The sequence below is a fragment of the Tribolium castaneum genome, chromosome 2, assembly GCF_031307605.1.
Source record: "Tribolium castaneum strain GA2 chromosome 2, icTriCast1.1, whole genome shotgun sequence".
Taxonomy (NCBI): domain Eukaryota; kingdom Metazoa; phylum Arthropoda; class Insecta; order Coleoptera; family Tenebrionidae; genus Tribolium; species Tribolium castaneum.
Window position 1 is genome coordinate 17,741,743 of NC_087395.1, and position 17,449 is coordinate 17,759,191.

The window sequence follows — 17,449 nt, forward strand, 5'->3', positions numbered from 1 at the left end:
TCTATGTGTTCTCGCAATCTCTTATTTTTGCTTACGTGTTGTTTCACTTACCTTTTCTACACTTTTTTTCAAAGAAAAATTGTCACCCTAATCCGGGTTCGAACACCCGACCTCCCCCGTCGGAAGGGGCGCTTATACCACTGAGCCACCAGATATTTTAATACAAATTTATAATTTAATCCATTTTTCCAAATGCTTATTAATAATAACCGTACAACTTGGCAGGGAAGGTCCAATTTCTCTCTCTTTCATTGATGATTACCATTTCTTAACGTTAAAGAAAAAATGTTTATGATAAAAAGTTTAGACGTAAAATTTTTTGTATTACAAAGAAATCTATCTCTTTTAAAATTTGGAGTCCATATCAAGTTCAGGAACCAGAACTAATTTTTGAATATATTTAAGTGTTAATTATTGGCACTTTCACATGAATTACCCTCACAGTTCCAACATCGTAAAAATAAACCCAAAGAAAGTTTTTATTTTTCTACTCGCATTTGTAGAACTTACTCTATCGACTGAAACGTAACAGCTCCCGTGATTTTTTCCCTATTGCCTGCAGAGCTTTTCTAATTTTACGACCGGAAAAAACTGCTACAAAAAACATCAATTGGCGCAGCATTTCAAACTTTATCTCTAAAGACCGCAAAATACGATTTTGAAAGACAAAAAACGTAAGCAATGACCAGCAGAAACAGGAACTAGAACTTAATACGACTAAGATACTTAATTAGATCTCTACCTCTGGCGAAACCAACAAAACATTTATACGTATTTGTGTTGAATAAGAGAATTTGGAAGATTTAACAGAATTTTGCATCATGTGATTGCGACAGTTAAATGATATTGGGACGAAAAATAAATAAAAATTGTTGTTTTTCCAGGAACGTTCCTGACTCTGCTCATCTTCCTCTCCGTGGCCGGCAACATCCTGGTGTGTGTGGCCATCTACACCGACCGCGGTCTGCGGCGCATCGGCAACCTCTTCTTGGCCTCGCTGGCCATTGCCGACCTGTTCGTCGCCTCTTTGGTGATGACCTTCGCCGGCGTGAACGACATCCTCGGCTATTGGATATTCGGTGCCCAATTCTGCGACACGTGGGTAGCCTTCGACGTGATGTGTTCGACAGCGAGCATATTAAACCTGTGCGCTATATCACTAGATAGATACATTCACATTAAAGACCCCCTGAGGTAAACACGAGGAGGATTTAGTTCGTTATATCGCATGCATATATAAATTTATTACGTTGGCGCATTGTGACGAAAAATTTTCGGGCCAAAGAGAAAACCCATTATGCCGAGAAATGGAAGCGAGATTTATGTTTATATTCAATATAAACACGTACAAAAGGATGCACACTTGGATATTGAGTAGGGCGCTGTGTTACATTAAGATCGCGTCGAACTTTTTCACGCAAAAGCGCAAATTTTAAACGGACTCTCGACGAGGTCATAATCCCCTTGAAATGATTACACTGAAAGGCAGCTTTTTGCCGCAATAAAGAGTCAAAGAAAAACGCGATTTACGCTCATTTCTCATTTAACATTGTTACCTGTTGGGAAAGAAAGTTTTTTCAAGCTGAGCAATTGTTATTCAAATGCGAAAGTTTGCGGCAAGCACACAAGGGGAATGCAATACAGCACACCTGTGATCTTTGTTAATTAACGCCCAAAATTTACACCTGCTCGCCCGGCGCATCCACCATTTTCCAACGAAAAACTAATCGATTCTTCCAAAGATATTAACAGACTTAATAAAGTTCAAGGTTGTGGTGAGCGAAAACAACTTCCAAGATGGAATTAGAGCGCAAAACTTCTGCTCTCTCTGCTTAATTTACTCCATGGCAAAAATTATAATTATTCCTCTTATTACTTAATTACTTTCTGACGGCTGTTACCAACGTGGTGTGGTGCCTTTTCACAATTAATTTTCGTAAATATTTGCAAAAACACTAAATGGAATAAATCACTGTCGTAATTCCTTTTACGACACATCAGCTTTTTTACCTCTAATTAAAAATTGTAGCAAACTATGTCCGTACAAATCACCATCGATTTTAATTATACTCGGACACTGTTATTTTAATGTCGAACAACATTAATAGATATTTCGATTCATAATTTGTGGCAGAGTGCAAAAGCGATTTTTAAACTGATCGCAACTGACAGTGTTGCGATTTTTGTAAAATTAATACAACATAACGAGTTTAACACGGAAAGTGCTTGAGGAAATTAAATCTTTAGCGATTTTATTGCCACGGTTTCAAATTTAAAGCGGTCGTGAGTGCTATTGAGTTAGTAAAATAGTTAATATAAAATATAAATTAAATTAATCTGAATAAGGCGACGGTTTCATTTAAAGTAAGAGCTCACAGAGAAAGTTTCTCATTAAACGGAGGGCTTATAACTTTAACACAGCTTTAACTGTTTTGCCAAACAATCATAAATTATTGGTAATTAACGATTAAATATTCATACTTTGTTTTAAACGTAATGCTGTGGACAGTAAAATTTATTTATAAAAACAACAGTCGACTTTTATTTACTAAATTCTGTAAACTTGTTTAAGATTGCAAGAAGAAAAAACGTTCGTAAGGAATGTAAGATTTTTTGCTAGCATTTTCATAAGTGCAAATAAGTTTTGTTTAAGGCGTGCAACACCAAAAGTCTTTAATCAATAGTGAGTTTGTCTAATGGTGTATAACATTTTGGCTGCAAAATGTGTAGTTAACATTTATCGATTTTATGTTTTAAGCAAAGTTACCGTGTTATGTGAGCGATGTGGATTATTGATGTTGTAGCGTGGTGTCTAGATAAATTGTTAGCGATGCTACGCTCCATTTGTTAACAGGTAAAATCACTTTAATCGTGAGAATTTGTAATTAGTTGAAAGGAATATGGAATATGCTCGTATTTATAAAGTGAGTGGGCTAAAAGTTGATTTTACTCAAAAATTAATAATAATCACACAGAAATTAACGGTGGCTATTAAATGCTTTGTATTTTCCTCTATATGTGTAATATTTTTTTCATAATTTTTCTGCAGTTTTTTATAATGGATATTATTTAAAAATATATATATTAAAATTAAAAATAATAAAATATTAATTAATTGGAATTTTATGTGTTCTAAAACAAACTATAGTTGAATGGTGTCTTGTCCAAAAATACGTATAAAAATTTTGCTAGACTCAAAATTCCTTTGTTTAAAATTCTAATTCTTATTTAATTAATTATTTTTGGAAACTAGCGACAATTTTGTAGAATGACATAAAAAATAATATTTTTTGTTGAGCATAATTATACTAATTAATTAATTAATTTGATTGTATAGAATAGTTGAACTACATTTTTGGAAATATTGTATTTACAGGTTGATTGGTTTAGGGTCTACATTAGAAACTTCTAATAAAGCTAGAGCTTTAAGATTTTGTAGACAATCCAAATCGACCATTGTTCAACTAAATTATTTTCAAAGTGGCTGAATTTTCAAAACTACGAAAAATTTGCGTCAACTTTAAAATTTTAAATATTAACTACTTTATTGTATTTTTGAATTCGCCTCTTAAAAGTGAGTAAAATGTACTCTAGTTGTTAGTACTTATCTGTCATAGTTTTTGACGTATGTCAATCTTTTTATACAAATTTTTATTTGCAGTGAATAATTCTTTTTGCATTTGATAGCCAAAGGTTTGAAGAGTCTTCTCAAATCTTCAAGATTGTCAACTGTCAAATTTCAAAGTCACTATGATTTTTTTAATTTGATAATTTTTCAATAGCAGTCAAAATAAATATCAATTTTTATGTAAACTTTTACTAATATTTTCTATATGTATCTCTTTCAGTTTTTGAAATAATCGCAAAAAACTGAATATTAGCTCATTGTTTTCATTTTTAATCAAGTAAACAATTAAGAAAATATGATAAAATGGTGCTATTAATTAAAAGAAATGTTTGATTTGTTCACCAATTTCAATCAGAAAATTTAAAATTCGATGCCAGACTGAGTGAATTACTTTACATAATTCACTAAGTTATAAGAAACCATATGTAAACATTAATAGTTTTACTGCTTATCTGATAATGAACCAGTTAACAACTAAAAAAATATTGAAGTTTGACAATTGTTGATTATTTTGCAAGGTCTACTTGACTAACTATAAAAATTACAAAGTAAAATCTCTTTTTTGTAATTTTTTTCAAAAACTGTAGAGATGGGTATAGGACGTATTGATAAAAGTCACCGTAAATATCGATCTTCTTTCGATTGCCATTAAGAAAATGGAGTCATTCTATTTAAAAAACATTGAGTTACAGCAGTTTTTTGATAACCATTTTGAAAAAAAATCATACTGGCCATGAATTTTGATAGTTGACAATTTTAAAAATTCTGAAAGACTTTTAGAACCTGCAGTTATCGAATGCAAAAAAAATATTCACTTATCGCAAAGAGTTCAAGGAGCTGTGAAATCTTAGATAAACCGTTACAAATAAACATTTTAACAAAAAAATTGACATTTGTCAAAAACTATGACAGATAAGTACCAACAACTTTAGTAAATTTTACTCTCTTGAAAAGGTGGATTTAAATATGCAATAAAAATGTGTGGATACTATTAAAATGTCAATCTTGGCGCCAATTTTTTGTAGTTCCGGAAGCTCAACCATTTTGAAAATCATTTAGTTGAATTTAGTCGATTTGAATTGAATACAAAATTTGTAGACCCTAAAACATCACCCTGTATAATTTTAACAAAATTCACTCATTTTTGTTGCTATTACGAAATTCTACTAGTGTACTCGTCTACTCGTGAAATTTCTTTAGCAAGAAAGACTCGTGAATCTAGTAAAAGTATTAAAAAATTATCTCTACTTACATAATTACCGTTAAAATTTTTTGGTAATACCTTGGTTAGTTTTAAAAAATACGTATTGTATCATTATCTTGCAAGAATAATCTTTCTGCGTCCATGCATAAAGCATAAAAGCATAACATTCCGCACTTGGTCAGAAAATATCGTTCAATGAAAAAAGAAATTTAGGGGTAATAATAATAGTACAGAAGTTACAACAATGTTTATTTACTGTTCAAACAGAATTAGACGACTAATTAAAATAATGAAATATACGAACTAAAGTCGACCAGAACAAAAGTAACGTTGGAAGCATTAAAAAGTTTTTCATAATCATAATCAATCGGTTACTAATGTTAATCTACCGCATATTATAAAAAAATGACGTCAGTGTGTACAATTTAAAAAAGTTTAATAAATTTTTATAATACGTCAGGTATTTCCACTAGTAAAACAAAAAAGTTTGCAGTAATTCTGTTTTCCTTGATATGATGATAATCTACTGGCGGAACAACTGGGACCAAGAGTGATAAACACATTATTAAACTTGTTAAAAAGAACAGCAAAAAAGTTACAATAATACAACATTTATTATTTCCATTAAAGAAATAATTACAGTTAATGTGTAGAATATTTATCCCGGCGCCTCCACCATTTTTTACTTTCAGTATTTTGCTTCCGAGATGAAGTGTTGGATTTTCCTGCACTTGTTTAGTACTATTTATAAACTAGATCTAATGTTACAATTCAGGTAACTACTACGCAGTATTTTACTAAAAAAACTCTCGGTAAGTTAAATTCTTTGTTTAGAAAATAATGAATCATATAGACAATCGAAAGCTAAAAATTGCTTCTTTGAGATATTTTAAATTAACATTTAAATAAAAAGCGTATGTGTCCACGGCTATAAAATAAGTCGTTAAAAAAATTATGTTGAATTACACTTTGTTGCTCACTCCGCCCAGAAATATTTTTCTTAAACCCTCAAGTTTGATTTCGTTGTCACGAAAAGTTTTTAATTAGTGAGAATTTTTGTGGTCAGTGTTACAATAAATTATGGCAAACGCCGACAGAATTCACTTACCACTCTAAGTTTGCAACAAATAAATTACACCCAACCCTATTTATCTACTTTTGGCCCTCACAAAATTCACGTACGCGTCTAGAATGAGTTGACGGGTGTGAATAAGTTTGTAGACAAAACAGTGCAAAGTTTGAAAAGCAAGCACTCGATTAAAATAACCGCAATTTACAAAGCGTACCGTATTTACCTCACTTCCTAGCAAAATATTGAACAGCGCTCGTAAATAATTGATATATTCGTCGATGCAAGTTTGCAACAATTACGTCGCTGTGTTTAGTTTTATTGGATTTGCGGCGTACAAATGCCCGCATTGTAATTAATGGCTGTGTGTTCTTTTTCGGTGGAAACGTTGTTACAATACGGGGCGACGTTTGATTGCAGATATGGAAGGTGGGTGACAAGACGAGTGGCTTTAGGAACAATAGCAACAATATGGCTTCTGGCGGCGCTTATATCGTTCGTTCCCATTTCGCTGGGCCTGCACCGGCCTCCGCAGCCCCTCGTCTACAACGCCGGGGGCCAAAACTATCCGACGTGCGCTCTCGATCTCACTCCAACCTACGCCGTCGTCTCGAGCTGCATCTCGTTCTACGTTCCTTGCATTGTCATGATCGGTAAGGGAGATATCGCGATTTTCGCCTATCCATAAAAATTGCAAGCGACAAAAATAGATTTTTAAATTACGAGGAACGACACCGGATTAGCTCCGCGCGTTAGATTTACTTCCATTAAGTCCCTCGCAAGTTTTATGGACTCAGAACTCGTTCATTCCTTTCGGACATATCTCATCCTCACTCCACATTCCTCTTACGTTATTAAAAAAATAGCCGTGTAATTTATTAGTTTTTATAGCGTTATTTATTAATCCAAATTCATGTAGCACGTACAGTAGAGTGATTTGAAAATGTCATGCCAATAAACCACGGTTTGGGATCGGTAGGTACTCAGACCGCAAACATCTGTGGCAATAAACTAAACTTGGGTACACGAAATAATTTTACTTTTTAATTTGAATCCAACTGCTTAAAATAAGATTTAGTTTTATAATGTTCTTAGTAATTTTAAAAATCACTATGATAATTCGGAAGTAAAGTTACCGTTGGGGGCGCCACTGAGCTAGGTCGAAAACAGTAACCATAAATGGCGGGAAAATGTTTATTCGGATATTTTGAGCCTTGTACGAATTTTGAGGCTTCACAATTATTACATTGCCAATGCGGAATGACTATTGCATCTTTGGTGGAAGAAACGAATGTTGACAAATTAGAGATGACGAAGAAAACACGAATAACGAATGACTGTTTGGTTCACTTTCTTTATTGAAAAATTATTACAAAGACATTGAAAAGCCTACCTTTTGGCATAATTTACGTTTAAATGTATCAGCAGTTATTAATCTTAATTGTAGTTTTGTTGATTTATCGAAGTATTTCATGATTTTATCAGTGGAAAAATTCTAACCTTAAATTCACAAACTTCACTAATTTATTGGTTTCTTGAGCCCAACTTTGTGTTCGCTGTGACCCGTTACTATAATCTTTAATTAGACAACTGTTTGATAACACTTTGTAATGAAAATTTAAATCTTTTTCACTTTTTATCCACTTTCAAATCCCAACAACAAACACTTTATACCACGAAAAACCGCAGAACCAAAGTCAGAGCTAGTATTTACCACCACGTACTTTTAAAGTGATTCTCTCCAATGTAAGCAATTAACACTATACACGCAAAATTGTTAAACAATTTATTAGATGTCAATTAAATGTGGAATTACGAAAATTTCGTTACTGTTTTCGACATAGTTCAAAAGTCATCACCAGAGGGCGTCTAGTTAATTTTATTTCCGAATAAACCCGTTAATCCAATAATTCTATTCCCTTTTCCGATTCAATACTCAATGTGAAATAAAATTGATTTTAAAATAAAAAAAATTAATTAATGAATTTAAAAAAAAATGATTGTCTCTAAAGGCGTATTTGTGAATTATGCGCTTTAAGAATCCTACCTATTTTGATACTTGTCCAATGATTATAGAATATATAGAATATATTAAAAGAAAAGATAGCTCCAGTTAAAAACAAATTTTTAGCAGAAATTTGTTTACAGTTTGTCACTTTGGTAATCGTGTTTGGATTTTTGTTACAAAAAGGGTTGCAATTAGTTTTTGCTGAATATCATAGGGAGAACAAATTTATTTAGCAACACGAATTAAACAACATCTTTATTGAAATTGGTTTCATCGGCCAAAGGTTTCGACGGTTAAATTTACTAGAAACATCAGATCTTTCAAGCAACTGTATTCGAGTCAACTGTTGGAATCAACAAATATTAAAATTTCCATTTTTGTTTAATTTTATTCTCAATACGAATTAAATGACAATTGTAATTGGAATCAGCTTTACTACTAGTTGCATTGATTACGGATTTAGTCAACACAATGACTTTGAAATTTACTAAAAACATTAAATGAAATCTTATTTTAAGTAATTGTATTCAAGTTGAAAACTAAAATTATTTCGTGTCCTCAAGTTTACGACTAAATATAGTTTATTGCCACCGATGGTTGCGGTTGGAGTACCTACCGATCCCAAGTGCTGGGGTTTATTGGCATGACATTTTCAAATCACCCGGCCGTACTAGTATGTGAGCGAAATAACACTTTCGTGGCCGAATATGTAGCAGTTTCACTGAAGAACTCCCTCATATCAAATACAAGTCCAATAAACATTCTTTATAAACAAAGTCTCTTTGTGGAAGTTCGCCAAACTACAAACTGGTAATAGTTATTTATGTGTTTAGGATGGAAACATGAAGAAGCCTTGGAGGTGCAAACAAGCTACAACATTGTGGCCAGTTAGGGGTTGCAAAAACTGAGTTTATTATACAAATAAAGAAAAATTGTTCATTATCTACGAGTGCCTTGCACTCGTTTCACAAAGGAATCAGGAGCAGATAATCTCTTATAGGTGCATCGAGAAATTTTTGATAATTTTTTTCAACGATAGAATAAATATTTCACAAATAGAATAAAAAAATCACCAAATGGCTACTTTATTCTGTCGAATTTTTGTTGTATGGCTTTATCTGGAGAAATTTATATAACGAGGTGTAATGCTCATCGCAAATCCGGGAAGGTAAAATAAGTATAATTTCTCATTTTTTTTAAGGCGACATGACCTACTTTTATACCCGATTTTGACACTGACAATTGTTTATAAAAAAACAGACCATATTAATACCTATTAGAATTTCTACTATATTGAAAGAATTAGGACACTGAATGTCAATTTTCGAAATTTTGTTTCATATAGTCCATTGGACTGTGCAAAAAAAAACAAATTGGGATAGAAATCAATGGTGTTACACTTGAAATTTGGCGAAAAGTCAAATAAGTTTGTCAAAAAATGTTTCCATTTTTCGTCGACTAACTGCGTTTAGAAATGGTTTAGACTGGCAGTCGTCGTCAGTTCACTGTTTTTCTTGATATGAACACCAAATTTTAAAAAAGATTTCTTTGTAATTATAAGAATTTTATGTCTAAACACTTCATCATAAACATTGTTCCCTTAACTTTAAGAAACGGTAATTATCGATGAAAGAGAGAGAAATTGAACTTTTCCTGCCAAGGTTTACGTTAATTATTAACTAACATTTGGAAAAGTGGATTGTCTAAATAATGTTATGTACAAAAACTATAAAATTTTGAGAATTTGTCTATGCATTTACAAAATACGTAGGTACTTGAACCCAAAATTGGGTCTAATTTTTAGGAAAGTTGAACCAGTCGCTGCTTGGCCGCCTTTAGCTTCTACGTGAACTTTAGATTCTGTTTAAAGTTATAAAGTTATTGGAATTCACGATTTTGTTACGTTTTTCACACGAGGAGACCTTTAATATTAATTTTTGGTAAATTTAAAAAGACGACGGGAAATGTGAAGGGTTCTTGATGAGCAATTTTTAGGACGAGATGTTTAACTAAAAATTGTGACTGAAAGAAAAGCATTTTTAGCATTATAGTATGTTTTAAGTTATATATTTAATATTGAAATAAATATCGAAAATTTTCAGAAATGTGAACATTAAATTTGTAGAAATTCAATTATTTTCTTTTTTTAAAAAGTAATCCCAAAATTCCTTCGTTTCCTACGTCCCTGGTTAAATTTGACGTAAAATTATGTCATTTTATGCATCTGACAAAAATTATACCTCTGACCACCTCTGACATAAGTTACTAACAATTTTTTAATATTTGGAATAAAATAAATAAGATAGAAATATACAGGGTATATCAGAAATACGTGTGTTAATTTTAAGACGGAATAAAACTCATAAAATACAACAACTTTTCTATATAACATTTTTCAAAATTTTTATTTATAATTTTCAGTGTTTTCCGTCTTTCTTTTGTGAAAACTAAAGTTCCTATATTGGGAGAGTTGGGACACTGAATGGCAATTTTCGAAATTTTGTTTCATATACGTCAGTTGGAATGTGTAAAAAAACAAATTGGAATAGAAATCAGTGGTGTTACACTTAAAATTTGACGAAAAGTGAAATAAATTTGTCAAAAAATGTTTCCATTTTTCTTAGACTAACTGCGCTTAGAAATGGTTTAGACTGGCAGTCGTCGTCAATTCACTATTTTTCTTGATATGAACTCCAAATTTTAAAAAAGATTTGTTTGCAAGTACAAGAATTTTACGTCTAAACACTTCATCATAAACATTTTTCCCTTAACTTTAAGAAATGGTAATCATCGATGAAAGAGAGAGAAATTGAACCTTTCTTGTCAAGTTTTACGTTTATTGTTAACAAGCATTTGAAAAAATTGATTGTCTAGATAATGTTATGTACAAAATGTATGAGATTTTGAGAATTTGTCTATGCATTTACAAAATACGTAGGTACTTGAATCCAAAATTGGGTCTAATTTTTAGAAAAGTTGAACCAGTCGCTCCTTGGCCGCCTTTAGCATCTACGTGAACTTTAGATTCTGTTTCAAATTACAAAGTTATTGGAATTCACGATTTTGTTACGTTTTTCACACGAGAAGACCTTTAATATTAATTTTTGGGAAATTTAAAAAGACGACGGGAAATGTGAAGGGTTCTTGATGAGCAATTTTTAGGACGAGATGTTTAACTAAAAATTGTGACTGAAAGAAAAGCATTTTTAGCATTATAGTATGTTTTAAGTTATATATTTAATATTGAAATAAATATCGAAAATTTTCAGAAATGTGAACATTAAATTTGTAGAAATTCAATCATTTTCTTTTTTTTTAAAGTAATCCCAAAATTCCTTCGTTTCCTACGTCCCTGGTTAAATTTGACGTAAAATTATGTCATTTTATACATTTGAAAAAAATTGTAATTATTTTCGGCATAAACCTCTGACATAACTTACTCCCAAAAATTTTAATAAAAAAAGATAGAAATATATACCTTATCCACATAATACAAAATTGGCTCGGTTTGATGTTCAGTGTCCCAACTCTCCCAATAAAGAAACTCTGATACTTATAAGAGAAAAACCTTAATTAAAAATTGATTTGAAAAGCATAAGACAATCAGATTTAACGGAAAATATGAAAATGATATCTGCAAATTCTTTCTGATGCCACATTTATTTTGAAACGTTGCAAAAATGGATAAAATGTAAAGAACAGGAATCTAGAGAATAGGGGTGTGGGAAATTAAATTTTCTACAAAAAAGGTTGCCTCAGCAAATTCTCTACTTTTACCGATGAGATGTTATGACAAAATGTAGAATTTGATGTAACGAATTACTTAAACATAGATGTAAGAAAATGCGATAATTTGTTAAACAATAAAAACGAAATTATGTGAATACAAAACTTATCCTTGTCTTGTGGTTAGAGTCGTTTGTAATAAATTAAAACAGAATATAAATAAATGCCGCAGCAATTCATTAAATTGTTCTCGTAATTTTTATAATTCTAGTAACTCGTTTCTAAAAATAGTAAACGTTCTCACGCTTTGAATGCAAGTCAAGTAAAGTTTCTTTAACCGTTTTAGATTCTGTGAAATTAAGTTCATATTTTATAAAAAGATTATTTCTATTTGCATACAAAATAATGCATTTATGTAAATAACTGTTAAACGCACCGGTTGATATGCATCGATACACATTTTCACTAAGTGTAGACTACCGACGTTATTAAATTCCGAAGAAAGTTAGTAAAACAGAATTTGCTCCATTGTAACCACTTTACAATAAATTCGATTTTAAAGTGCAACGGAACAGTAGCCACTTATCCCTAACTTCCAGAAACCGATTTGTAATAATAACAAAACAGGACAGAAAATTAGGTCTGAAATTATTTGTTTTCGTTTGTAATTCGCTCGATTCGGATCATTTTTCACGAAGAACTCTCTAATTTCGAGAGATTTGGCTTAAACAAGTCAGAGAATCACTAAATTAAGTCTGAAATTCGATACTTTCACCTGTTTCGCTCGATTTCGAACGAGAAATTAATTGATTTGAGAGCTCTCGTTAAAACAATGCACGAATTGTTAAATTATGCCTGAATTTGGTATGTTCGCTTAATTTACAGCGTTATACATCGAGAAATTTGCTAATTTTGAATGATTTTGTGTAAATAAGTCAGAAAATAGCAAAATTGAAACTGAAATCAGACACGAGTATGTTCTTCACTCGATTAAGACACACTGCCGTGGTTTTACCAAAATTTTGAAAACTGGGTTTCAAAAAAATCATTCTTTTCATAAGTTTTCGCCAAAGCAAGACTGAAAATCCTAAAATTAGATCTGAATTTGGTGTTTTTTACCCGTTTCAGTTTATCGGCCAGAAATTCACGAATTTCTAGAGATTGTGCCAAAATAAGTTAGAAATTATTGTTATTTTCGCCTGTCACTCTAGATTTAGAGCATTTTTTTACCCAGAAATTCCTCGGAACATGTCCAAATAAAACAAGATTTTAATTACTGTCATCCGCTCAGTTTACAACAATAATTTACACAGTTATTTATCAGAGAGAAACCAATTAATATGAAGGGGTCGTGTCAGACTATCAGCCTATTTAGAGTACGTTTCTTTAAGAACCATACTAATTTGAGACGAAAAATGAAAAAATCACAAAATTAAATTTAGAGTTCGATACTTTCTCTCAATTTAAAATGTTTTTTAAGAAAAATTTACTAACATCTGCAGATTTGCTTAATATAAGTCAGAAAATCCCAAAGTTAGTAAGTTAATTTTGTCAATTTCGCTGAATTTAGCTTCTTGTTCACTAAAAAACAATGCTCAAAGTCGCAAAGTAATAATTTGAATTTGACTATTTTCGTGTTTCAGCTAATTTTGAGCGTTTTTTATCAAAGACCTCACAAATTTCGACAACTTTTTTTCAAAAATTCGCAATGTTAGGCCTAAAATACTTAAGTTTCGCCTATTTCGCTAGATTGAGATTGAGAAACCACAGTTGGTCTGACGATGTTTTATGATCTTTAAAAAAATGACCAAGTCTACTTTAAATTTTTAATTAGACCTAATACATTTCTGTTTACGTCAGAATATAAAAGAAAATATTTCATCGACGTTTCTTGAAGAAATTTTAAGTTTTAATTTGACTTAATTTAAAATCGACAAAATAGAAGTTTTCATAAATTGAATAAAAAAAACACAAAAACATATTTATTAAAATAAAGATTTTACATTATGTGTGCTATTACAAAATTTAACGGATTGTAAGAATTTTTAAGAAAACTCTGAATTTGTTGCGGCTATACCTCTCCCAAACTTTTTTTAAATTGGCATATACAGATTTAGAAACATGTTCGCTAAATTTTTCTAAACATGAATTCACATACTATTAACAAAATTAAAAAATTAATTGAAGTTAAAATTTTATTAATTTTTAATTAACAAAAAATTAGATGTGACAATAATTGTGGTTCTCGACTATTTCGCCCAATTTTGACCCTTGTTCACTAAAACAATCCTTAAAGTCCCTAAGCGGTTTTCACCGAAAAACATACTAATTTCGACAGTTTTTTTGCTAAAGCAAAACAAAAACTCGCAAAGTTAAACCTAAAACACCTCATTGTCATCTATGTCGGTGAATTCAAAAAGCGTTTCCATTGAGAAAGATGTCTGAAGATGTCTTACATTTGAAAAAAATGGTCTACTCTCAGTTTTTAATTGTACTGAATACCTTTGTCTTTACGACAGGATATAAAAGAAAAGAAAAATAAACACAAAAAACATATTTAATAAAACAAAACAGTTTGCTCGTAATGTATGCTGTTATCAAATTTAACAAATTGTAAGAATATTTGAGAAAATTCTGAATTTGTTGCGGTTTTGTACCTCTCCTAAACTTTTTTTTAAATTGGCATGTACAGATTTAGAAACCTGTTCACAAAATTTTCCTAAACCTGAACAAAATTGTTACAGATACATGATAAAATAGCCCATGAATTTCAAGAGTTTATTGTTTATTTTAAGTTCAAGAAAACCTTTCTTAAATTGTTCATTAGCTTTTTTAATAAAGTGTCTCAAAATTGACGCCCGTGTTTTAGAAATTTAATTCAGGAGACTAATACAAATCTAAAATTAAAAGTATAACATTTTCCAACTGATAGAGTTGCTTCCGCAAAAATCAAAAGAAGTGTATGAAAGAGCAAAAATACAAGATTTGAAACAAAATACTTTGGCGGCCGAAAAACATTTCTCGGACACGTCCAAAAAAAATTTTTTTCGTTCATATTTTCATGCCGAAAAATACAATCTAATGACACAGTCGAATAAAAATTCTATTTCTTCGATTTAAAATTAAATTAAACTTGTTCATTAAATGTTTTAGAAAATCGTCCATGAAATATTTCATTTATAATCTGTCGTAAAGAAAAAGGTATCAAATATAATTAAAAACTGAGATTAGACTTGGATATTTTTTCAAACAAATGATATCTTCAGACCGACCAACCGTGAAACTCAATGGTTTCAAAAGATTTGTTCAAAACAGGCTAAAAACCAAAAACTGGATTTGAACTTGGTTATATTCATTCGACTGTTATTTTCCCTTAGAAAAATATTTCACCGCAAAGCTCGCAATTTCGAAAATCTAATTTCGTTACCTAATTTCGCCTATTTTGCTCGATATACTATAAACTATAACATTTTTCAATAATAACCTTCTAACTTCTAGAAACTTTGCCTAATCAACTCAAAAAAATCTAAAAATAAAGCATAAAATTAGATACTTTTGTCCATTTCAGTCGATTTGAACTGATTTTCCCAATAAAACTCACTAATGGGGCATTTCACGTGAAGCGAACAACTCAAAAAAATGCGACAAGCTGAAATTCGGTTACAATTGTTCTCTTAAAAGGTGTGAATGTAAATTCGTAATGATTTTCTTGTGAGCGACTTATTTAAAAAGTTATTGACTTCTAAAAATTGACCAAATATTAAGCATAACGTTTTTGTAAACTGTTATTCTAATTAAACAATATATAACAGAATATTTAAAATGGTGTTTTATACACAAAATTCACTGTTCTTTTTAACTCAAAAATCAAATTTGAAATTTGAAATTTTTTTCGTATTGAAAACCGGAAATGAAGTTTCAAATCCGAATTTTAGTAATTTGGACCATTTTTTTAAATGATTTTTATTTTAAAAAATAGCTGAAAATAAATAGAGTTTACACTATAAGTCGCAAAATGGGATTTCTATTCGTTTAATGTACTCAAAAGCGCGTAATTTCTTGTAAACAGGCCGATCACGTACATTAAGTACTGTATCTCCTAAAGGAATAGAGATCTCATTCTGTGACTTATAGTGTAAAATCTAGATATTATAAGCTATTTTTTGAAATAAAAATTAATTTAAAAAAATGGTTTAAGTTACAAAAATTCGAATTTGAAACTTCACTTCCGGTTTTCTACACGAAAAAAATTTCAAAATCCAAATCTGATTTCAGAATCAAAAAGAACAGAGAATTTCCTGTATAAGGCGCTATTTTAGATATTTTGGTATGCATTAGTTTTTTGAATAAAAGCTTCCAAAAACTCTGTCTCACATTTCGTCAAATTTTTAGAAGTCAATATCTTTACAAATAAGTGTCATACAAAATAGTTATTTATTTAATGAGTTTGAGTGCAAATCGGACGCTTTATTTCACGAGTGGATTTTTAAACCACGAGTGAAAACGAGTGGTTTACCATCCACGAGACGAAATAAATGAACCGATTTACACAAAAACGAGTTGAATACAACATTTTATTCTTCGAAATAGACTCAGCAAGGCTTAAAATTGCTTTAAATTTGTTAAAAATAATTTGACGTTTCGTACTGAGAAATGCCAAACAGTTGTCAAAACTTCCTTACATAGGAGAAAAACCGTAAATTTTGACAGTGTCGAAGAATAATAAATATTATACAATAAGTGAATTAAACCATTGTTTATTTGCGAGAAGAAAATTTAATACCAGGAGCGCAAGCGAGTGGATTAATTCTTCGAGCAAATTAATAGGTTTAATTCACGTGTCGAATATATTTTTTTATTCAATTTTGACCAAAATTTACCAAAAAATGCAAGAAAATGTTAAAATTAACCGTTCGGTCTATACAAATCATATCACATGCGAATCAAATTTCCATAACAACGAGTTGTTTATTTATTTGCAAAAGTGTGAGAATTGTAACGCGTATGGAAAAAATGGATAGAATCAGCGATTTTAAAGAGAAAAACCAGGTTTTCGTGCCTGAATTGATCATTCAAGAAGCTTCAGAAGCTATAAATAAAGTGGTGCCAGCAAAATCTAAACAATTATACGAAAAAGAGTATTCAAATTTTTGTGAATAGAGGAAGCGGAAGGATGCAAAGGGAGTAGACGAGAGAATAATTTTGGCTTATATTTCTGAACGATCCAAAAATGCAAAATCTTCGTCATTGTGAGCGTATTATTCCCAACTGAAGAAAATGTTATCTGTTAAAGAAAATATCGATATAAGCAGGTTTGTGAGGATTATATTGTTTATAATAAGTTTTGAACTAATAAATAATTGATGTAGATTTCATCAGGTATCTGCTTTCTTAAAACAACACTCTGTAGGGCACAGCCCAAAGAAATCTAAAGTTTTCAGCTTCGAAGAAATGGAAAAGTTTTTAGACACTGCTTCAGATGATGAATATTTGCTGCAAAAAGTGGTTCTAATTGTGGGAGTTTTTGGAGGCTGTAGAATTGGAGAATTGTAACATTTATTTTAAATAAAAGTATTTGTTGGTATTCATTAAAGTTATTTAAATCAATAGTGGAATAATTTTTAAATCACTAATGAATTAAAACCGTTTTAATTCACTAGTGAATAAATCACTACTTATGCGTGTTACTATGGAATCAATAATGTCATGAATGAATAAAAATTATTATGTATTTTCAATCATGTGTTATTTATCGAAAGTTAGGTTTTAAAAAACGCCACTTTAGTATCCTTTTTTTAATTTTATTTGTTTTTT

General features: G+C 30.7%; 1 protein-coding gene and 1 long non-coding RNA gene across 6 annotated transcripts in view; both read left to right on the forward strand.

Moving 5' to 3' along the window:
• The window catches only part of Dop1R1 (Dopamine 1-like receptor 1), a 114,319-nt gene that overhangs the window by 92,441 nt on the left and 4,429 nt on the right, over positions 1-17,449 (forward strand). For 4 of the 5 annotated variants that reach the window (XM_015983149.2, XM_064360050.1, XM_015983151.2 and 1 more), the window contains 2 exon segments: positions 885-1,194; positions 6,322-6,554. In XM_015983149.2, coding sequence (XP_015838635.1) covers positions 885-1,194; positions 6,322-6,554 — 543 coding nt within the window. 5 annotated transcript variants of the gene reach the window in all.
• On the forward strand, positions 16,173-17,219 carry LOC135265508 (uncharacterized). The gene is made up of 2 exons (XR_010333236.1): positions 16,173-16,947; positions 17,005-17,219. It is a non-coding gene; the product is annotated as an uncharacterized LOC135265508 (long non-coding RNA).